A 17319-nucleotide genomic window follows, 5' to 3' on the forward strand; every position below is an offset into this window, starting at 1 on the left:
CACCTCTACTACATACCCCTCCTAGACCTGAGCGAATTTAGTAGATGTTTAATGATTTGGTTAACTATCCACTTTGCAGTCTTGACAGACTAGGCGATCGACTTGGTTTTGCCATAGTGGTAAATTTGGTATGGAGACGTGCCCATTCCAATGTCTACCTCTAGACTCCTGAGACTGCAGGGGGGATGTAAGAAATATCTCAGACACTGCCACAAGCCTACCAGAGGGATATTACCATATCTACATCTTCTCGCTCAGGAAGTCCACCTGAGAGATCTCATATCCTGTCTGGTTTATTGGCTGCCAGGTCCTTGAAGTATGATGAGGTCTAGGGTGTGTGCTTACCTCAGTGGCTGAACACATGCTGCGGTGGTCTGGGGGGAAATAATGGTCACAGAGTGCTAATGCATGTCCACTCACATGTAGGTTCATTTAACTTACACAGCAATCTGAGGCTCCGACACGCATGGGACCATTAAACATGCCTGCATACTTGCACACACACGAGCCCAGATCCATCTTGCATGCACTCCTAATATGACCCAACATCCGCACAGTGAACCAATCAAACACACCCACACTATTAGTCGCCCTGCCCGACTGCCTTCTACAGTCACAGATCACGGCTGGCTGCACGCACCAACCACGTCTGACCAGCAGTGGGGTTGTTTTTCACAATCCGACCGACTCGACTACTGTCTAGACCACTGGGCTATAGGGCAAATTATAGAGCCACCACGTCTGAGGACTCTTCCCCTCAACTGACGCTGCTGCCATTGACTCCCTCTCTCTATCCCCTTCCCTAACCCAGACCTAGTCTCCATCGACCCACAAACACACAGTCAAATTGATTGTACTAGAATTTAGGTGTTGGTGGGTTGCATGCCAACTAGGGTTATCTCACTGTTGTGTAAAAGCATTTAGGGAGAGACGAGTCTTCGGTCGGTTGTCACTTGTTGGTGTTCTACTCTGGGTCACCCGCGGTAGGGAGATGGGATGTCAGTTGAATGTGCAGTCATGAACGAATTGTTTCACGGAATCAGATCGCGGTGTGACATCGGACCGTGGTTGAAGTTCAGAGAGCCAGACATAACACAGCCCCATCCACACCTACCCCCTCCTCTCTTCATTTACTGTAGTGGATAGGGAGGGATGTAACAATATGAAACCTCCCAGCCCGAGACTGTAAATGTCAATCATCAGGATAAATGATAATACTCCAGACTAAATTCCCCTCCCTCTCTCTCTCCTCCCTGCTAGGTGGGGTCGCTGGGGAGACATCCTGTCCCGCGGGCGTTTCAAGCGGCCCCTGCAGGAACAAGACGTGGAGACCATCTGCCGCGCCCTGCTGGCCTACTGCCTGCTGCACTACCGTGGCGACGAGAACATCAAGCGCTTCATCTGGGACCTCATCACGCCCTCTGAGGACGGACAGAGCCGCACACTCACCAACCACTCCGGTATGTATCCCTACACACTCCTAACGCAGCACAACTACAGCTTAGCTACAACATAACAAACACACACTTTCCACTCCGTAACACCCTGATGAACTGCTCCGCAAGGCCTTCCCAATAACCACTTGTAGGAGTAGAGTGAATAAACATCCATTGAATTCCATAGGATTTTTCAGTCCCACCACTTAAGTCCCTCCCTCACTCAAGCCCACCTCCCCACGACTCTTGACCTGACCTTACTCTAACATTGTGGCGGTCTGGTTCCAACTGGTTCAGATTCTGAACTTCCTTGTCTTGTTTGACCTTAATCCTCATTGGTTTCACTCAGAAGCCAACACTAGAGTCTGATTGGTAAAAAAAAAAAAATGGACTCCAATTGGCCCAATTAGTTGCTATTGCTTTCAATTATAGTTTGCAAATATCCATTTCAAATTGTTTAAATAAATAATCAAGTATTTGCTGATAATAGACTTGTCCAACCCAGGTCTCTTGTTTAAAGAGATGTCATCTGAATTTGACATTTTGAACCTGTGAGTCTGCCCATTGTAATACTCCCCATTGTAATACTCCCCCCTCTAATTGTAGGTCTGTCTACTCCAGTACCGCGGGGTCGTAAGGGGAAGAAGGGGAAACCAGCCCCACCTGCCCCTCCCCAGCTCCCCAGGGCAGAGTGGCTGGCCAGCTGTAACCCTGACCTGCTATTGCAGGAGGACAGCTACAAGAGACACCTCAAACACCACTGTAACAAGTAAGTCACAACTGACCTTTAACCCCAAATTCTGACCTCTAACCCCAACATTGTAGTTCAAATGCCACAAGAAGAAGTGAGCCTTTTGTCAGCCCTTTGACCTCGAACCTCAAACCAAACACAAAACACCCAGTTTCCACACATGGAGGTTTCATTTAGAACACAGTCCCCAGTAATCCTATTTCCCATGAGCTGCTAGTGACAAACACCACACTTTTCACTTCAGTCTTAGGCAGTGTCCTATTTACTCCACAACTCTTCTCCTCTCCGCTCTTCTTCTTTCTACTCTGCTGTTGTTGGGGAGATTTTGCGACGGCCAGGTTTTTGGGGCCGAGGCTGGCGCCAGGCCAGATGCCAGGCAGACCTGTTGGATGTGGGTGAAAGGCGGCACACACAGGGGTGATTATGTGGTGCCATCTGTCAGGCGCGGGGGCTGGTGCGCAGCGTGGCTAATCAGGCCTGGCAGCATGATGGATGGGCAGGGGTTCGTGCCAAAGAGCCACTACTGTCGCTCTACCCAGCTACTGCTGCTGGCACACGTGCACGAACCAGAGTTTAAAAACTCACTCTTTCTTTTTTTTTTACCCTCCCCCTCTCCGTATCGTTTTCTTTCTCCCTCAAATCTCTCTCTATATATATCTCCCCCCTTTCCTCTCTCTCTTTCCCCTCTCTCTCCCTCCCACAGAGTTCTCCTGAGGGTCCGTATGCTCTACTATCTGCGACAGGAAGTCATCAGTGACCACGCCGACAGGATCCTAGAGGGAACAGACTCAAGGTTGGCATCCATGCTCCTCCATCTCTTCATCTCTCCAACACACCCAAGCCCCTGCCTGCTTGATCTTCCCTCTCTCCCTCTTCCATCCCTGAGTTCCGCCCCTCACCCAGATGTGCATGCATGTATAATGCAGAAACGTGTGCTCCGTATTGATGGCATCTGAGGCTCTTCGCTGAATAAAATGCTGTTATTGTGTGTGCATGCATATGTGCGCCAGTTAGTGTGTAATCGCGCATATACACTATATATACAAAAGTATGTGGACACCCCTTCAAATTAGTGTTGGATTTGGTTGTTTCAGCCACACCCATTGCTGACACGTGTATAAAATGAAGCACACAGCCATGAAATTATCCATAGACAACACATTGGCATTAGAATGGCCTTACTGAAGAGCTCAGTGATTTTCAAGGTGGCACCGTCATAGGATGCCACCTTTTCAATAAGTCAGTTTGTCAAATTTCTGGCCTGCTAGAGCTGTTATTGTGAAGTTGAAACGTCTAGGAGCAACAACAGCTCAGACGTGAAGTTGGTAGGCCACAGAAGCTCACAGAACGGGACCGCCGAGGGCTGAAGCGCTCAGGGCATGAAAATATACTTTCCTCAGTTGCAACACACACTACCGAGTTCCAAACTGCCTCTGGAAGCAACGTCAGCACAAGAACTGTTCGTCGGGAGTTTCAAGAAATTGTTTTCCATGGCTGAGCAAACACACACACGCCTAAGATCACGCACAATGTCAAGCGTCGGCTGGAGTGCTGTAAATCGTGTCGCCATTGGACTCTGGAGCAGTAGAAAAACGTTCTCTGGAGTGATTCACCATCTGGCTTTACCATCTGGCAGTCTGACAGATGAATCTGGGTTTGGTGGATGCCAGGACAACGCTACCTACCTGAATGCATAGTGCCAACTTTGAAGTTTGTTGGAGCAGGAATAATGGTCTGGAGCTGTTTTTCATGGTTTGGGCCCCTTAGTGAAGGGAAATCTTAATACTACAGCATAAAATGACATTCTAGACGATTCTGTGCTTCCAACTTTGTGGCAACAGTTTGGAGAAGGCCCTTTCCTGTTTCAGCATGACAATGCCCCGGTGCACAAAGCGAGGTCCATACAGAAATGGTTTGTCGAGATCGTGTGGAAGAACTTGACTGGCCGGCACAGAGCCCAGACCTCAACCCCATCAAACATCTTTGGGATGAATTGCAACGCCGACTGCGAGCCAGGCCTAATCGCCCAACATCGGTGCCCAACCTCACTAATGCTCTTGTAGCTGAATGGATGCAAGTCCCTGCATAAATATTCCAACATCTAGTGGAAAGCCTTCACAGAAGAGAGGAGGCTGTTATAGCAGCAAAGGGGCGAACCAACTCCATATTAATACTCATGATTTTGGAATGAGATGTTCAACGAGCAGGTGTCCACATACCTTTGGTCATGTGTGTATGTGCCAGCTAGTTTGTGACGAAGAGTGTGTCTGTGTACGCCTATAAATCAAATCAAATCAAATGTATTTATATAGCCCTTCGTACATCAGCTGATATCTCAAAGTGCTGTACAGAAACCCAGCCTAAAACCCCAAACAGCAAACAATGCAGGTGTAAAAGCATATAAATGTGCCACATGATGGTGTGTGTGCATGTGCCAGCCAGCATGTCTGTATTGCGGGCATCGGGACAGTAGTCTGGTAGTGGTGATGGTGGTGGGGACAGTAGTCTGGTCGTGATGGTGGTGGGGACAGTTGTCTGGTAGTGGTGATGGTGTTGGGGACAGTAGTCTGGTAGTGGTGATGGTGGTGGGGACAGTAGTCTGGTAGTGGTGATGGTGGTGGGGACAGTAGTCTGGTAGTGGGGACAGTAGTCTGGTGGTGGGGACAGTAGTCGGGTAGTGGTGATGGTGGTGGGGACAGTAGTCTGGTAGTGGTGATGGTAGTGGGGACAGTAGTCTGGTAGTGGGGACAGTAGTCTGGTAGTGGTGATGGTGGTGGGGACAGTAGTCTGGTAGTGGGGACAGTAGTCTGGTAGTGGTGATGGTGGTGGGGACAGTAGTCGGGTAGTGGTGATGGTGGTGGGGACAGTAGTGGTGATGGTGGTGGGGACAGTAGTCGGGTAGTGGTGATGGTAGTGGGGACAGTTGTCTGGTAGTGGTGATGGTAGTGGGGACAGTTGTCTGGTAGTGGTGATGGTGGTGGGGACAGTAGTCTGGTGGTGGGGACAGTAGTCGGGTAGTGGTGATGGTGGTGGGGACAGTTGTCTGGTAGTGGTGATGGTGGTGGGGACAGTTGTCTGGTAGTGGTGATGGTGGTGGGGACAGTTGTCTGGTAGTGGTGATGGTGGTGGGGACAGTAGTCTGGTAGTGGGGATGGTGGTGGGGACAGTTGTCTGGTAGTGGTGATGGTGTGGGGACAGGTGGTGGGGACAGTAGTCTGGTAGTGGTGATGGTGGTGGGGACAGTAGTCTGGTAGTGGTGATGGTGGTGGGGACAGTAGTCTGGGTGATGGTGGGGGGACAGTAGTCTGGTAGTGGTGATGGTGGTGGGGACAGTAGTCTGGTAGTGGGGACAGTAGTCTGGTAGTGGTGATGGTGGTGGGGACAGTGGTCTGGTAGTGGGGACAGTAGTCTGGTAGTGGTGATGGTGGTGGGGACAGTAGTCGGGTAGTGGTGGTGGGGACAGTGTGGTGATGGTGGTGGGGACAGTAGTCTGGTAGTGGTGATGGTAGTGGGGACAGTTGTCTGGTAGTGGTGATGGTGGTGGGGACAGTAGTCTGGTAGTGGTGATGTGGTGGGGACAGTAGTCTGGTGGTGGACAGTAGTGGTGATGGTGGTGGGGACAGTTGTCTGGTAGTGGTGATGGTGGTGGGGACAGTTGTCTGGTAGTGGTGATGGTGGTGGGGACAGTTGTCTGGTAGTGGTGATGGTGGTGGGGACAGTAGTGGTGATGGTGGTGGGGACAGTAGTGGTGATGGTGGTGGGGACAGTAGTCGGGTGGTGGGGACAGTAGTCGGGTGGTGGGGACAGTAGTCGGGTGGTGGGGACAGTAGTCGGGTGGTGGGGACAGTAGTCGGGTGGTGGGGACAGTAGTCGGGTGGTGGGGACAGTAGTCGGGTAGTGGGGACAGTAGTCGGGTAGTGGGGACAGATGGTGGTGGGGACAGTAGTCTGGTAGTGGGGACAGTAGTCTGGTAGTGGGGACAGTAGTCTGGTAGTGGGGACAGTAGTCGGGTAGTGGTGATGGTGGTGGGGACAGTTGTCTGGTAGTGGTGATGGTAGTGGGGACAGTTGTCTGGTAGTGGTGATGGTAGTGGGGACAGTTGTCTGGTAGTGGTGATGGTGGTGGGGACAGTAGTCGTGATGGTGGTGGGGACAGTTGTCTAGTAGTAGTGGTGATGGTGGTGGGGACAGTAGTCGGGTAGTGGTGATGGTGGTGGGGACAGTAGTCTGGTAGTGGTGATGGTGGTGGGGACAGTAGTTGTGATGGTGGTGGGGACAGTTGTCTAGTAGTGGTGATGGTGGTGGGGACAGTAGTCGGGTGATGGTGGTGGGGACAGTAGTCGGGTGATGGTGGTGGGGACAGTAGTCTGGTAGTGGTGATGGTGGTGGGGACAGTAGTCGTGATGGTGGTGGGGACAGTAGTCTGGTAGTGGTGATGGTGGTGGGGACAGTAGTCGTGATGGTGGTGGGGACAGTAGTCTGGTAGTGGTGATGGTAGTGGGGACAGTAGTCTGGTAGTGGTGATGGTGGTGGGGACAGTTGTCTGGTAGTGGTGATGGTGGTGGGGACAGTAGTCTGGTAGTGGTGATGGTGGTGGGGACAGTAGTCTGGTAGTGGTGATGGTGGTGGGGACAGTAGTCTGGTAGTGGTGATGGTGGTGGGGACAGTAGTCTGGTAGTGGTGATGGTGGTGGGGACAGTAGTCTGGTGGTGGGGACGGTAGTCGGGTAGTGGTGATGGTAGTGGGGACAGTAGTCTGGTAGTGGTGATGGTAGTGGGGACAGTAGTCTGGTAGTGGGGACAGTTGTCTGGTAGTGGTGATGGTAGTGGGGACAGTTGTCTGGTAGTGGTGATGGTGGTGGGGACAGTAGTCTGGTAGTGGTGATGGTGGTGGGGACAGTAGTCTGGTAGTGGTGATGGTAGTGGGGACAGTAGTCTGGTAGTGGTGATGGTGGTGGGGACAGTAGTCGTGATGGTGGTGGGGACAGTTGTCTAGTAGTGGTGATGGTGGTGGGGACAGTAGTCGTGATGGTGGTGGGGACAGTTGTCTAGTAGTGGTGATGGTGGTGGGGACAGTAGTCTAGTAGTGGTGATGGTAGTGGGGACAGTTGTCTGGTAGTGGTGATGGTGGTGGGGACAGTTGTCTGGTAGTGGTGATGGTAGTGGGGACAGTTGTCTGGTAGTGGTGATGGTAGTGGGGACAGTAGTCTGGTAGTGGTGATGGTGGTGGGGACAGTAGTCTGGTAGTGGTGATGGTGGTGGGGACAGTAGTCTGGTAGTGGGGACAGTTGTCTGGTAGTGGGGACAGTAGTCTGGTAGTGGTGATGGTGGTGGGGACAGTTGTCTGGTAGTGGTGATGGTGGTGGGGACAGTTGTCTGGTAGTGGGGACAGTAGTCTGGTAGTGGTGATGGTGGTGGGGACAGTTGTCTGGTAGTGGGGACAGTAGTCTGGTAGTGGTGATGGTGGTGGGGACAGTAGTCTGGTAGTGGTGATGGTGGTGGGGACAGTAGTCTGGTAGTGGTGATGGTGGTGGGGACAGTAGTCTGGTAGTGGTGATGGTGGTGGGGACAGTAGTCGGGTACATTTACATTTAAGTCATTTAGCAGACGCTCTTATCCAGAGCGACTTACAAATTGGTGCATTCACCTTATGACATCCAGTGGAACAGTAGTGCATCTAAATCTTTTAAGGGGGAGGGGGGGTGAAAGGGATTACTTTATCCTATCCCAGGTATTCCTTAAAGAGGTGGGGTTTCAGGTGTCTCCGGAAGGTGGTGATTGACTCCGCTGTCCTGGCGTCGTGAGGGAGTTTGTTCCACCATTGGGGGGCCAGAGCAGCGAACAGTTTTGACTGGGCTGAGCGGGAACTGTACTTCCTCAGTGGTAGGGAGGCGAGCAGGCCAGAGGTGGATGAACGCAGTGCCCTTGTTTGGGTGTAGGGCCTGATCAGAGCCTGGAGGTACTGAGGTGCCGTTCCCCTCACAGCTCCGTAGGCAAGCACCATGGTCTTGTAGCGGATGCGAGCTTCAACTGGAAGCCAGTGGAGGGAGCGGAGGAGCGGGGTGACGTGAGAGAACTTGGGAAGGTTGAACACCAGACGGGCTGCGGCGTTCTGGATGAGTTGTAGGGGTTTAATGGCACAGGCAGGGAGCCCAGCCAACAGCGAGTTGCAGTAATCCAGACGGGAGATGACAAGTGCCTGGATTAGGACCTGCGCCGCTTCCTGTGTGAGGCAGGGTCGTACTCTGGGATGTTGTAGAGCATGAACCTACAGGAACGGGCCACCGCCTTGATGTTAGTTGAGAACGACAGGGTGTTGTCCAGGATCACGCCAAGGTTCTTAGCGCTCTGGGAGGAGGACACAATGGAGTTGTCAACCGTGATGGCGAGATCATGGAACGGGCAGTCCTTCCCCGGGAGGAAGAGCAGCTCCGTCTTGCCGAGGTTCAGCTTGAGGTGGTGATCCGTCATCCACACTGATATGTCTGCCAGACATGCAGAGATGCGATTCGCCACCTGGTCATCAGAAGGGGGAAAGGAGAAGATTAATTGTGTGTCGTCTGCATAGCAATGATAGGAGAGACCATGTGAGGTTATGACAGAGCCAAGTGACTTGGTGTATAGCGAGAATAGGAGAGGGCCTAGAACAGAGCCCTGGGGGACACCAGTGGTGAGAGCACGTGGTGTGGAGACGGATTCTCGCCACGCCACCTGGTAGGAGCGACCTGTCAGGTAGGACGCAATCCAAGCGTGGGCCGCGCCGGAGATGCCCAACTCGGAGAGGGTGGAGAGGAGGATCTGATGGTTCACAGTATCGAAGGCAGCCGATAGGTCTAGAAGGATGAGAGCAGAGGAGAGAGAGTTAGCTTTAGCAGTGCGGAGCGCCTCCGTGATACAGAGAAGAGCAGTCTCAGTTGAATGACTAGTCTTGAAACCTGACTGATTTGGATCAAGAAGGTCATTCTGAGAGAGATAGCGGGAGAGCTGGCCAAGGACGGCACGTTCAAGAGTTTTGGAGAGAAAAGAAAGAAGGGATACTGGTCTGTAGTTGTTGACATCGGAGGGATCGAGTGTAGGTTTTTTCAGAAGGGGTGCAACTCTCGCTCTCTTGAAGACGGAAGGGACGTAGCCAGCGGTCAGGGATGAGTTGATGAGCGAGGTGAGGTAAGGGAGAAGGTCTCCGGAAATGGTCTGGAGAAGAGAGGAGGGGATAGGGTCAAGCGGGCAGGTTGTTGGGCGGCCGGCCGTCACAAGACGCGAGATTTCATCTGGAGAGAGAGGGGAGACAGAGGTCAGAGCACAGGGTCGGGCAGTGTGAGCAGAACCAGCGGTGTCGTTTGACTTAGCAAACGAGGATCGGATGTCGTCGACCTTCTTTTCAAAATGGTTGACGAAGTCATCTGCAGAGAGGGAGGAGGGGGAGGGGGAGGAGGATTCAGGAGGGAGGAGAAGGTTGCAAAGAGCTTCCTAGGGTTAGAGGCAGATGCTTGGAATTTAGAGTGGTAGAAAGTGGCTTTAGCAGCAGAGAGAGAAGAGGAAAATGTAGAGAGGAGGGAGTGAAAGGATGTCAGGTCCGCAGGGAGGCGAGTTTTCCTCCATTTCCGCTCGGCTGCCCGGGCCCTGTTCTGTGAGCTCGCAATGAGTCGTCGAGCCACGGAGCGGGAGGGGAGGACCGAGCCGGCCTGGAGGATAGGGGACATAGAGAGTCAAAGGATGCAGAAAGGGAGGAGAGGAGGGTTGAGGAGGCAGAATCAGGAGATGGGTTGGAGAAGGTTTGAGCAGAGGGAAGAGATGATAGGATGGAAGAGGAGAGAGTAGCGGGGGAGAGAGAGCGAAGGTTGGGACGGCGCGATACCATCCGAGTAGGGGCAGTGTGGGAAGTGTTGGATGAGAGCGAGAGGGAAAAGGATACAAGGTAGTGGTCGGAGACTTGGAGGGGAGTTGCAACGAGGTTAGTGGAAGAACAGCATCTAGTAAAGATGAGGTCGAGCGTATTTCCTGCCTTGTGAGTAGGGGGAAGGTGAGAGGGTGAGGTCAAAAGAGGAGAGGAGTGGAAAGAAGGAGGCAGAGAGGAATGAGTCAAAGGTAGACGGGGAGGTTAAAGTCGCCCAGAACTGTGAGAGGTGAGCCGTCCTCAGGAAAGGAGCTTATCAAGGCATCAAGCTCATTGATGAACTCTCCGAGGGAACCTGGAGGGCGATAAATGATAAGGATGTTAAGCTTGAAAGGGCTGGTAACTGTGACAGCATGGAATTCAAAGGAGGCGATAGACAGATGGGTAAGGGGAGAAAGAGAGAATCACCACTTGGGAGAGATGAGGATCCCGGTGCCACCACCCCGCTGACCAGAAGCTCTCGGGTGTGCGAGAACACGTGGGCAGACGAAGAGAGAGCAGTAGGAGTAGCAGTGTTGTCTGTGGTGATCCATGTTTCCGTCAGTGCCAAGAAGTCGAGGGACTGGAGGGAGGCATAGGCTGAGATGAACTCTGCCTTGTTGGCCGCAGATCGGCAGTTCCAGAGGCTACCGGAGACCTGGAACTCCACGTGGGTCGTGCGCGCTGGGACCACCAGATTAGGGTGGCCGCGGCCACGCGGTGTGGAGCGTTTGTATGGTCTGTGCAGAGAGGAGAGAACAGGGATAGACAGACACATAGTTGACAGGCTACGCTAATGCAAAGGAGATTGGAATGACAAGTGGACTACACGTCTCGAGTGTTCAGAAAGTTAAGCTTACGTAGCAAGAATCTTATTGATTAAAATGATACAGTACTGCTGAAGTAGGCTAGCTGGCAGAGGCTGCGTTGTTGACTATGTAGGCTAGCTGGCATTAGTCTGGTAGTGGTGATGGTAGTGGGCGTTGTTGACACTACACTAATCAAGTGGTGGGGACAGTAGTCTGGTAGTGGTGATGGTGGTGGGGACAGTTGAGTGGGTAGTGGGGACAGTAGTCTGGTAGTGGTGATGGTGGTGGGGACAGTTGTCTGGTAGTGGTGATGGTGGTGGGGACAGTTGTCTGGTAGTGGTGATGGTGGTGGGGACAGTTGTCTGGTGGTGGGGACAGTTGTCTGGTAGTGGGGACAGTAGTCTGGTAGTGGGGATGGTAGTGGGGACAGTAGTCTGGTAGTGGGGACAGTAGTCTGGTAGTGGTGATGGTGTTAGGCCTCTTCTGCCTATGTCTCTTTCCAGATGGGATGCTTCCCAAATGACACCCTTTTCCATATATAGTGCACTACTTTTGGCTCTGGTCAAGGCGCAATGTTGTGAATAGGGTACCATTTGGCCTCTGTGGAGATGTTCCAGAGTTAGCTAATGACCATATTTCCTCCCAGACCCCTGGAGATGGGGCCCATTACAGACACACATCAGATTAAATGATTGCGTGTTGATTTTAGACCATTTTAATCTGTTTTCCTCTCCGCCTGTTTCTCGGTCTGTCTTTTTCTCTCTCTCTCTCTCCTTGGTTTGAGCCCACAGTGAAATGGATATCTGGATCCCTCAGCCTTTCCACGCCGAGGTGCCCGCCGATTGGTGGGACAGCGAGGCAGACAAATCGCTGCTCATCGGTGTCTTCAAACACGGTAAGCCCAACCCCTCCGCTTCACACACACACACACCCCTGGCTTTTTCAGCTTGATTGGTGTTCCCATAGCGACCGCGGAGCACAGCTGGCTCAGTGAGACGTCAGGAGATGGATTGGTGGCCATGTCCAGCCGCCCGAGAAGAGGCTGTCGGTGTGTGGACGTGTTGTACTTCATGGTTAGACAGTGTTCTGTCAACCACAGTTGGTTGACGCACGTCTGTTTGATCTCTTCTAGCTATGAGTTAGCTGGTTTACATTGGACCATTTGAATTGTATTACAGTGCCAAACAAGATTACAAGCTCGAATTGTAATGATTTAATAGTGGTAATTATATTGATGGTGATTAATATTAATTTGGGATAATTGTCATTATTCCCTGTAATTGCCACCTTGTGCCTCAGCCCTGACAAGCACGCACACACACACACACACACACACACACACACACACACACACGGGCGCTGTCTCAAACACACATGGATACAATAGAGCTAGCCTATAGTTAATCATAATCCTCATTCACTTGGGAGGCCTGGGGAGGATGCTGCTCTCTGCCTCACACACCCTACACGCACACAACGTACAAACACACACACTGTCTCACACAACACTCACGCACACTCTCCAGGACTGCAAGAGGAAGAGTGATGGCCTATAAAAGCCCCTCATGATTAGCGCTTGGCTCGGGGCGCAGCGGCGGTTAGGAACAATGTGTCACCGCATAAATCCTAATTGAAATGTGATGTTCTGCGGGGGCTTTGGGGGGGGCTGATGGTCTGGTCTGCTCGCTGTCACGGTTGTCAAGCCTGTGCCTTTCTCCCTCCCTCCTCCCACCCGCCGTGCTTAGTCGGATCTGCAGGCTCTTATCTGTTCTGCTTGGATGACTTCAACGGGCATCTCTCTCGTTCGCTGGCACACTTGGGCAAATGCACACACACACTTAGACACAGATTTTCTTGCCCACACACCCACTGACGCAACTCCAACAGGCGCTGCCCTCTGTCTGCATCTGGACCCTGGAGTCATGCTTTCTGTTTTTCTCTCCTCTTCAGCTGCATTTCATACGGATGGCAGTTGTGTTTTATTCTGATTGTGAACATCATAGTGGTTTAGTTTTATCTCTGTATGCAAGCGGATCCTTCTGGCGTGGTATTGCATTTCGTTATCTTTCATGATTGATGCTACGGTGTCTTTCGTGACTGACGGCTAGGTGTGTGTAGCCTATATAGTTTCAATGTAAATTGTCATTCAAACTGGACTTAGTTCTAGGCCTTGTTCCTGTGCATGTAGGTTCCCAGTCATAATAATTCAATAATCTCTCACCCACTTCCTCTCTCCTCCTCCCCCGATGTGAAAAGTAGAACTCAGTAATTCAATCACTGTCTTACCCATTTTCTCTCATTCTCTTCCTGTCTGTCTTCCTGTCTGTCTTCCTGTCTGTCTATCCAGGCTATGAGAAGTATAACTCGATGCGTGCCGACCCTGCGCTGTGTTTCTTGGAGCGGGTGGGCATGCCCGACGCCAAGGCCATCGCTGCAGAGCAGAGGGGGGCGGACATGATGGCAGATGGTCCGGAGGGGTAAGACACTCAGCCAATATTCACCACCACCACTTTTTTCCTCCTTCTTTTCCACCTCCTGTCTCTCTCCATTTGTTCATCTTTTTTTCCTTTTCATTCCAACCTCCCATCTCCCCATGTTCTTTCCCATGTTCCCCTCTTTTCCCTGCTCCTTTGTTTCATTCTGTTTCTCTTTCTTTCCATCCCCATTTTTTGTGTGTACAGAGAGGATGAAGACCCCGAGTACAAGCCTCTCCGCATGACCTTTAAAGATGAGATGGAGGACTTTGCGAACTCGCCCCTGGATGACAAAGACGAGACTGTGGACGTTGAGAGTGGTGAATGTAAGTGAATGACTGGGCTTGTCTAGCTTTGTCATATATGACAAAACACCATTTGGGATAAGTGGAATAAAAAGGTTGAAAATGACATTTGCTAGCAATCTGATACAAATCAGAGGATCATTTACCATTCATCAGTCCATCATTTAAGTGATTTAATTGAAACATTTCTATTTTGTATCAAACCACCAATGTGCGCATCCAAAGAAACCAAAGTTGCTCTTCAGACTCATCTCAACAGTATGCAGACTAATTTAGTAGTTCTAATATTCCTCCTCCTCCCAGCTAAACCAGGTGAGGATGTAGCAGGCAGCAGAGGGGCGGGTCGTCTGTACTGGCCGGCGGCCTCGGCCCTCACCGCTAGACTCCGCCGCCTCATCACGGCCTACCAGCGCACGCACAAGAGGGAGCAGCTCCGCCAGGAAGCCATGGCCCGGCCCGACGGACGCCGCCGCCGCCAGCCCAGAGAACATCTCTTCTCCATGGTCACAGACGGAGGGGCCTACGTGCAGGAGGACGGAGCCTTCATGGCAGAGGGAAGTCCTTATATGGCCAAGGGCGGAGCTTTTATACCTGAGGCGACGGTGCTCCCGGCGGAAGGAGGGGCCGCCTTCAAAGAGAGGCGTCAGAGGTATAGATCTCTGATGACTGATGCTGTACAAGATAAACCATATGAACAGTTTATGATGACTTGTGTATAATAAACAGTAGAATTTGTTAGCCTGCTGTATAGAAGGCATTAGAACTACAAGAAGCTCTCCAATATCAACTGTTCCTGTATGATCGTTTGAGAAGCCCTACTTCTAACTGTACTACAGTACCCACAATGCTCCAGTCTCCTTATCAATACACTATTCATGCATTGCTTTTAGTCCCATTGGTTGTTGGATTAACCCTTTCCTTGTCTTGTTCCCTGAGGTGGACCAGGCGTGAGGAATCAGACTTCTACCGGGTTGTGTCCACGTTTGGTGTGATCTATGACACGGACCGCCAGCTCTTTGACTGGACCCAGTTCAGGGCCTTCGCCCGGCTGGACAAGAAGAGTGACGAGAGCCTGGAGAAATACTACTTCTCCTTCGTGGCCATGTGCAAGCGGGTGTGTCGCATGCAGGTCAAGGCCAACACAGGTAAGGGCCCTCAATGATCTAGTTCTTTTGTCTCCGACCACAACAACCCTCACTCATAGTTCAAATTTGCTTGCGCTAAAGCAAAGGACCTTTCCCTGAAAAGACAACTCTTCCTTTATCCCCATCTCTCTCTCCCTCTCCCCACCCTCTTCCTCCCTCCCACCCTTCTTCCTCCCTCCCACCCTCTTACTCCTTATCTACCCTACCTTCATTCTTCCCTCCCACCCTCCTTCCTCCTTATCTACCCCACCCTCTTACTACTCATCTACCCTACCTTCATTCTTCCCTCCCACCCTCCTTCCTCCTTATCTACCCCACCCTCTTACTCCTCATCTACCCTACCTTCATTCTTCCCTCCCACCCTCCTTCCTCCTTATCTACCCCACCCTCTTACTCCTCATCTACCCTACCTTCATTCTTCCCTCCCACCCTCCTTCCTCCTTATCTACCCCACCCTCTTACTCCTTATCTACCCTACCTTCATTCTTCCCTCCCACCCTCCTTCCTCCTTATCTACCCCACCCTCTTACTCCTTATCTACCCTACCTTCATTCTTCCCTCCCACCTTCCTTCCTCCTTATCTACCCCACCCTCTTACTCCTTATCTACCCTACCTTCATTCTTCCCTCCCACCCTCCTTCCTCCTTATCTACCCCACCCTCTTACTCCTTATCTACCCTACCTCATTCTTCCCTCCTTACTCCTTATCTACCCCCCACCCTCTTACTCCTTATCTACCCCCCACCCTCTTACTCCCTCCCTCTTTTCTGTCTGGCAGAGCTCCCAGACCCTACCCTGATCATCGACCCCATCACGGAGGAGCGCGCCTCACGCACCCTCTACCGCATTGAGCTGCTGCGTCGCATTCGCGAGCAGGTGCTGCCCAACCCCCTGCTAGGTGAGCGCCTGCGCCTCTGCCAGCCTAGCTCCGACCTGCCTGAGTGGTGGGCCTGCCGCCGGCACGACCACGACCTCCTCCTGGGCGCCTCCAAGCACGGCGTGAGCCGCACTGACTACCACATCCTCAACGACCCGGCGCTGGGCTTCCTGGAGGCCCACAGGAAGTTCACCAAGGGGGCATCGGCTGGGGTGCCTCAGCCGCCCCGCGATGGAGCTCTCTCTACTGCTTCTTCCTCTTCTACTGAGCAGGCCACAGCTACTGCTGGTGCTGAGAAATCCTTACCTGTCCGAGAGGAGGAAGAAGGGAAGGAGATGAAAGAGGAAGGTGATGATATTCCATGTACTAAACCTGAGAAACCAGACGAAGGCAAGGAAGAACAGATGGAGGCGAAGAAGGAAGAGAAGGCCGGGTCTCCCAAGAAGGTGAAGGACGAGGAGGAAGAGAAGGGAGAGGAGGAAGACAGAGAGGAGAAAGTGGAGGTTACCGGCGACGCTGACGGAGAGACTTCCAATGAGGCCAAACCCGAGAAGGATTACAAAGCTCCCACTGAGGAGACCAAGGACCAGGACAAAAAGCTGGACTTCCAGGAGAAAACAGAGTCTCCTAAAGCATCAGAGTCTCCTAAAGCATCAGAGTCTCCTAAAGCATCAGAGTCTCCTAAAGCATCAGAGTCTCCTAAAGCATCAGAGTCTCCTAAAGCATCAGAGTCTCCTAAAGCATCAGAGTCTCCTAAAGCATCAGAGTCTCCTAAAGCATCAGAGTCTCCTAAAGCATCAGAAGAGCAGGGAACCAAGAAGGAAGAGAGAGATGAGAAAGAAGGAAGCCCTGCCAAGTCTCCTAAACCAGTGGCTGAGAAAGGGCCCGGTGAGGAGAAGATGGAGGAAGACGACAAGTCTGAGAAGTCCTCTCAAGCTGAATGTAGGTCCTACTCCTAACTCCATTGCTTAAAAAAGTATTTTCACATGGAAAAATGCCATTTTAGGGCAATTGGTGTTTGAATGCATTTTAAACCATCAACAGTGAGTCTGTGAAAGTCTAGACAAACAGTTGGGTCTATTGCTTTATGTTGAAGCCAGCCACAACAGTTAGTGGCAGTGTGTAGTTGGGTCTACTGCTTTATGTTGAATCCAGCCACAACAGTTAGTGGCAGTGTGTAGTTGGGTCTACTGCTTTATGTTGAATCCAGCCACAACAGTTAGTGGCAGTGTGTAGTTGGTCTGCTGTAGTTGGGTCTACTGCTTTATGTTTAATCCAGCCACAACAGTTAGTGGCAGTGTGTAGTTTGTCTGCTTTAGTTGGGTCTATTGCTTTATGTTGAATCCAGCCACAACAGTTAGTGGCAGTGTGTAGTTGGGTCTACTGCTTTATGTTGAATCCAGCCACAACAGTTAGTGGCAGTGTGTAGTTGGGTCTACTGCTTTATGTTGAATCCAGCCACAACAGTTAGTGGCAGTGTGTAGTTGGTCTGCTTTAGATGGGTCTATTGCTTTATGTTGAATCCAGCCACAACAGTTAGTGGCAGTGTGTAGTTGGGTCTACTGCTTTATGTTGAATCCAGCCACAACAGTTAGTGGCAGTGTGTAGTTGGGTCTACTGCTTTATGTTGAATCCAGCCACAACAGTTAGT

General features: G+C 51.6%; 1 protein-coding gene across 3 annotated transcripts in view; it reads left to right on the forward strand.

Annotated features, from left to right (window-relative positions):
* Positions 1–17319, forward strand: part of LOC115125658 (chromodomain-helicase-DNA-binding protein 7-like) — a 152249-nt gene that overhangs the window by 85403 nt on the left and 49527 nt on the right. For all 3 annotated transcript variants that reach the window (XM_065005809.1, XM_065005811.1, XM_065005810.1), the window contains exons 22-30: positions 1261–1460; positions 2043–2205; positions 2891–2980; positions 11659–11762; positions 13215–13344; positions 13549–13667; positions 13950–14295; positions 14583–14791; positions 15570–16610. In XM_065005809.1, coding sequence (XP_064861881.1) covers positions 1261–1460; positions 2043–2205; positions 2891–2980; positions 11659–11762; positions 13215–13344; positions 13549–13667; positions 13950–14295; positions 14583–14791; positions 15570–16610 — 2402 coding nt within the window. The remainder of the gene's footprint in view (positions 1–1260; positions 1461–2042; positions 2206–2890; positions 2981–11658; positions 11763–13214; positions 13345–13548; positions 13668–13949; positions 14296–14582; positions 14792–15569; positions 16611–17319) is intronic.

The sequence above is a fragment of the Oncorhynchus nerka genome, linkage group LG20, assembly GCF_034236695.1.
Source record: "Oncorhynchus nerka isolate Pitt River linkage group LG20, Oner_Uvic_2.0, whole genome shotgun sequence".
In the NCBI taxonomy this organism is placed as follows: Eukaryota; Metazoa; Chordata; class Actinopteri; order Salmoniformes; family Salmonidae; genus Oncorhynchus; species Oncorhynchus nerka.